The sequence below is a fragment of the Chelon labrosus genome, assembly GCF_963514085.1.
Source record: "Chelon labrosus genome assembly, chromosome: 2".
In the NCBI taxonomy this organism is placed as follows: domain Eukaryota; kingdom Metazoa; phylum Chordata; class Actinopteri; order Mugiliformes; family Mugilidae; genus Chelon; species Chelon labrosus.
Window position 1 is genome coordinate 8,200,222 of NC_140338.1, and position 6,000 is coordinate 8,206,221.

Here is a 6,000-nt window from a genome sequence, read left to right on the forward strand (position 1 = left end):
ACCTTTACGTGATTTTCATATATGTGTATATAGTATATCACTGCTTTTTTTGTTTGTGGCTTCTGCACTTTACTCTTTTTTCCCTTAATGTTTACTCTGGAGTTTACCGTCGAGAAGTCAGAGTAATATAAACCTCAGTGATACTGAGTTTGACTTTGGTATGCATCACACTGCGCTTCTGTTGCTAAAAGGTGGCCATTGTGAAACTGGAACATTAAAATGATTAACAGAGAAGGAATGTGAGGCCGTGTGCTGTTAAACTGTGCTGTCATCATCAAATGAAATGTCAACCACATGTCACCACACACAAACATCCGTTAACCAGCCGTTCCTCAAAGCAAGGTTGTATCTTTCAAAGATGAAATACCGCATCAAACTGAAAGCCGAATCGATGAAAAGCCTCCTCTTTCAGGTCAGTAAACGGAGAGATTTTCTGCCTCAGCTGTCTAGGTCAGGGTCAAGGTCAAAGAGGCTTTCATTGTAACAGTAGACGCTCAACAAACCTCCTCTCTTTTTGTAAGACCCATTCGTTGTTGTTGTTTTTTTAACATTAGGCTACACTTCATCTAATAACTTTATGCAGAGAGATTATAGCGACATCACGCAAAAGTCATGTAATATGATGATAGTATGACCAAAAAAGCAGATAAACGCATTTTATAGTCTAGTAAATTGTGTTTCAGCATTCACGGTGTGCATCTCCATGGGCACCGCCATTGTTCTGTGACGTCAGGCTGTTGCATCTCAGTGAAGTCGGGGTAGATTGATTTGCCCCGACTTCGCTAGTAGGACCTCCGGCTTTAAGTGGCATTCCAGAGCATTTTTTCTGGTAGAAGGTTGGAAATTTCAGACCATCCAGTTTTCTGGAACGCAGCATAAGTACAATACAAGGGACTGAGCATAAAGTGCATATGTGCAAGCTTAAGCAGACAATACAAACATAATTCGGCATAATTGGACCGGTCTCCTGTGGAACCAGTTTGGGTTCGGGAGGCAGACGCCCTCTCTACTTTTAACGTCAGGCTTAAGACTTTCCTTTTTGATGAAGCTTATAGTTAGGGCTGGACTGAACCATCTCTTAGTTATGCTATAATAGGCCTAGGCTGATGGGGGGGACGATGCACTGAGCACATGTCCTCTACTCTCTTCTCTCTTGCACCAAGCTCCTATCCTCTATTTTCTTTTCTCTGGGACCAAGCTCCTATCCTCTACTTTCTTTTCTAATGGGACCAAGCTCCTATCCTCTTCTTTCTTTTCTCTGGGACCAAACTCCTATCCTCTACTTTCTTTTCTCTGGGACCGAGCTCCTGTCCTCTAATTTCTTATCTAATTCCCTATCCAGTATAGCATGTTAACTGCTGTGGGTTCTGCTCAAGGTTTCTTCCTGTTAAAAGGGAGTTTTTCCTTGCTACCACTGCCTTCAGGCTTGCCCTGGGGGTTTCGGATGTTGTAAAGCATCTTGAGACAATTTGTATTGTCACTGTCGCTATATAAATAAAATTGAATTGAATTGAATAATGTGTGCAAAGGGCTGAAGACAAGTTATGATTTGACTGTGAATGAGTCAATGACTGTGTGTATTTCGTCCGTGCTTGTTGATTGTGATTGTGTGTGTTGTGTGCATGTTCAGCCCAGTTTCAGTGAGTTTAAGAGTCTAGTTGGTTGTGACCAGTGACTGTAGAGCTATTGCTATTGATTGGGGTGGTGGATTAGCCAAAGTGCAACTGCATTTCTTTGCAGAACAAACTGGCAATACATAATTTAGAGCAGGCTCTCGTCAGCAGCCTGGCGTCCTGCATAGATGACAGCAATGTAAACACTTAAAACAAACTAATAACTCTTTTCTCAGAAAGCTGCTGTGCCATCATTTCCACCTACAGTAAATCCTTTTAGTAGGACTAGGATAAAATAATTGAAAGGATGTGCTGTGTTGTGTGGGTGGGTGCACGTTGAGTTTGGAAGGAAGCATGTGTATGTAAAGGAGGTAAAGAGAGAGAGAAAAAAGTAAATAAACACGTGAAAGAGAGACAGAAAAAGAGAATGAAAAGCTGAAATATAGTGAGTGTCAAGAAGGGAGAACAGACAAAGGTGTGTTGGCAGCTGCACCAGTCATTTGCCAGCGTGTGAAATGAGTCATTTGTGTTACGTCAGCCTTTTTTCATTTGAACTGACAAGAATTTTGTATTAACACCTGCAGCTTTATGCCAGTGGCACAGGTGCTTGACAGAAAGAAGGTTTTTATCTTAGCCTTCTGTAATGCACTGTACATCATACAAGGACTAGGTTGTGGAGGGTAGTATCCAGTAGTTAAGCTACTGGTTGGGGATAAAGACTAGGCTGATCAGGTGGAGTGCTGAATCCTGGTGGTCCACCTTCACCTACAGAACAAAGGACAATCCTTTGAGGGCAACAACCTCCACATTTTAGCCGGAGAAGACAGATGGTTTCAAAAGAGGAGAAAAGGAAGCCACAACTTGACACTGGAGCCTCTGGCCGTTGATGGGTCATTGGAGTAGCATTCATTGGTGAAAGAAAACAGGATCAAAATAGTTTCCTCCATCTACAGGTAAGTATCTGTTGTTCACAGACCCCAGTCATGCAATTTTCTGATGGGCATTACCCACAGATGTTCCTCTTTAAACTCCCCCACCCAGTCTTTTAGAACTGAAGAAGCTACTTGGATGAAACGTCTTCAAGAAACTCTACAAGTCCAGTTGCCTTTGATTCGGCTTATTTTATTTTTGGATACACGATGGCCCGGATGACTGAGAAACTTCACAGACACCAGCCACACTGTCAAAACCCAAAGGAGAACGCTCAGTGAAAATGTTCAAAAAGAAGTTGTGCTACGTGGCCAGTGGCTCGTGCGTTCCTGTCTTGCTCCTGTTGAATCTTCAACGTCTCCCAAAAGCTTCACAATAACCTTCATTTCAAAAGAATTTTTCGAAAGGAATCTACATTTGAAAGACAAGTTTGAGACCTCAGGTGTCGCACAATCACAGCAACCCTCCTCTTTACTCTGTCTTCACCCTCACTGTAGCCCACACACCCTAACCGCCAAGGGTTTGGGGGTAGTTTTAATGTTGGTTCTCTTGGATCTGTCCCCTTTTTAACACACCATTTTGCTCAGATTATAGTCTGAGAGAAGCTGTTAACATATATTTTTTTATAATTTCCATTACTCAGATGCTGTTGTACTCGAGAATCATCTCGCCCTTTGCTCGTCTGACACCTCAGCTGTGATGCACGATCAGTGTTTTCGTCGGTGTAACAGTGTGAGGCTCTGTGCTCTGATTTTACCACACTGCTGCGGCAGTGGAGTAAAATTTTTGAATAACTAGAAAATGAAAACACTCCACCCAGGCATGTAGATAACTCAGATAAAAACACAACTCAGGCGCTGCATGTCATACCTGCACTGACGATGCGGTGAGTGGAGAGCTGCTGGGTCAGAAGCTCCATGTTGGGGTCACGATGGGAGTAGAGCTGCCAGCGGGAGATACCCAGGTGGAAGCGCAGCCACGGAGGGTGGCTGTTAGTGCTGCTGTTCCACTGGATATCCTCATAGCCTTCCTGGCTGGCGCTCACCCTGTAAATTGACAGCAGTTGTTAAAGAGCAACGACAGTGAGCTATTAGATGAAGAGCTGCAGGGGTGGTCAGGCTGCACACCTACAACTTCTGATCTGGTAATGGTATCTACAACTATAGATCTGGTCAATAACAGACCAGACTAGACATATGAGTTTCTGATGGGCAAGACCCACAGACGTTCTTATTTCCCACTCACCAGTCCTTTAGAACTGAAGAAGCTACTTGGATGAAACGTCTTTCAAGAAATCCCAAAATGACAATAGTTTGTCCTCTCCAAATTCTGCAAGCTGTAGTCTCAACCAAGTCAAATCAAACCAGGACTGAAATTGGGGAAATACTTTTTGTACAGTGATCAAGCATAACATTATGACCACCTTCCTAATATTGTGTAGGTCTCTCTTGTCCCTCTAAAACGGCTCCAGTTCTGGTAGTAGGTACCAACTTTATTGACAACAATGAATTCTCTAAGTAGAAAAGATGGCCGGTCTGTTGACTGAAGGTGGTTACATGAGGCATCTTCATTCTGATCAGACTAATATTTAGATTATTAACGTAAATCTGGTGTCCATGCAAATATGGCAGATGTACTAATCCTAGTAGCAGCCGATCAGAAATAACATTATGACCACGTTCCTAATATTGTGTATGTCTCCCTTGTACCTCCAAAACACTTGTGACTCATCAGAGAATGGACATGGGCCTTCTGAGGGTGTCTTGTGTTGTCTAGCAACAGAATGTTGATAGTGGGGGGCCTTTTGGTCCTATGGGTTGAGGGGAGGGACCTCTGTGGATCATCCCACAGATACTTGATCAGTTTGGGATCTAATTAATTTGGAGGCCAGGTCAACACCTTGTGCTGTTTTTCATGTTTTTTTTTTTTTGTTGTTGTTTTTTTTTTTGTGTGCCTAGCCCCTTACCCTAACCCTAACCATCTCAGCTAAGTGTCTAACCCTAACCCTAACCATAACCTAAGTGTTGCCTTTACCCTAAAACCCAAGTCAAATAATCTTGTAAAGAAGTGAGGACCGGCCAAAATGTCCTCACTTTGCACAAATGTCCTCAGTCTGTGCACACACACACACACACGGAGTCTTCTACACTTTAGTACTGACCACATCTGGGAGCTCTTCTCACTAGCCTTAATCTTCGGTTTCATTCTCAGCAACCAGTCGTCCTCAGGGATAGGAGGGATGGGTATGTTGTAAAGTGGATGGTCAAACAGCGCCTCCAGCTTTGACAAATCGGACTCCAAAGTCTCATCTTGGCTGGCACCAGAACGGCCGATGCTGGCCGCCACGTGGAGCGAGGCATTTTTATCTCCTTCCCCCGCTGAGCCTCTGTCAGAAATTGGTTGCAGGTGACCTTTGGCATCCATTTTGGCACCTTCAATGGAAGAATCTCTTCGTATGGCATCGGTTGGTGGCTCAGCCGGCCCTGTGATCCCCACGGGGGTGTAGTTGGTGCGTGCCAGGTCTCTCAAGATGTGTGTCCTGGGTGGCAGCGGGGCACCGCAGGGCTGCTGGTAAAGGGAAAGCGAGACAAACGCCAGGAGGAGGTGGAGGAAAATAGTGATGAAGGCCAAGGACAGACAGATTGTCCTGGAGCGACGACGTGTACACCACATCATCCTGCTGAAAAGAGAGAGGGTCAACAGGGGGTGAACGCATAAAGGGAAGATAAACAGAATGTGGAAAGTGCTGTGAAAGATTTTAAAACATTTTGAGAGAAGACAAGTGGAGCAATAAAAACCGACCGAAGTAAACATACTGAAGAACACGTCCTTGATAAAGGCATTTATCAAACAACACTTCTTCCCGTTCCCATTTACACGTGTCACTATAAAAAACACTTTATGGAGAGAAAGGGTAAGCAGAAAAAAGAGACTTACATACAGTGTAAGTTCCTGAGACCTCTCTACTGCTGCTGCTGCAGTTTGTTCTAGCAGAGTACGAAGAGATTCTATTCATTACCCAGTCAGTTTTTTACTCAGTTATTTGTACTTTTCTCTACTCTCTACTTCAGGCTCAGATAGGGAACGGTGCCAGGTTACCGTGATCTGGACACAAATCAATGAGCTTGTTCATCTCTTTGAAACTAGGGCCTTTATCTGACACTGTGTTTGTTTTTTGTGCGGGGCTTGGCTTTTAAATGAAGTATGTCAGGGATATCATTTAGTACAGAAGGATTCACAAAAATCACCACCTACCTGATTTCCATACAAAAATCAATGCAGACTAAGATATATATATAAAAAAGACAGTTATCCTTTCAGTAATGCTTAAGTTTTGTAAAGCAAATCATTACCAAATAATATTTTACCGAGCCCCTGTGGCTGCTGCTGTAGACTGACTGCAGTCCTTGATTTTTAACATTTTCTGTTTTCTGTAGAGTGGATTTATTTAAGCTGA

At 43.5% G+C, this 6,000-nt stretch overlaps 1 protein-coding gene across 1 annotated transcript in view; it reads right to left on the reverse strand.

The window, feature by feature from the left end:
- The window catches only part of LOC311507671 (extracellular serine/threonine protein kinase FAM20C-like), a gene marked incomplete at its 5' end in the record, with an annotated part of 33,417 nt that extends 28,198 nt beyond the window's left edge, over nucleotides 1-5,219 (reverse strand). The window contains 2 exons of the mRNA XM_084572106.1: nucleotides 3,414-3,589; nucleotides 4,705-5,219. Of these exons, the coding sequence (XP_084428232.1) occupies nucleotides 3,414-3,589; nucleotides 4,705-5,219 (691 nt within the window). The remainder of the gene's footprint in view (nucleotides 1-3,413; nucleotides 3,590-4,704) is intronic.
- Between the last annotated feature and the right edge of the window lie 781 nt (nucleotides 5,220-6,000).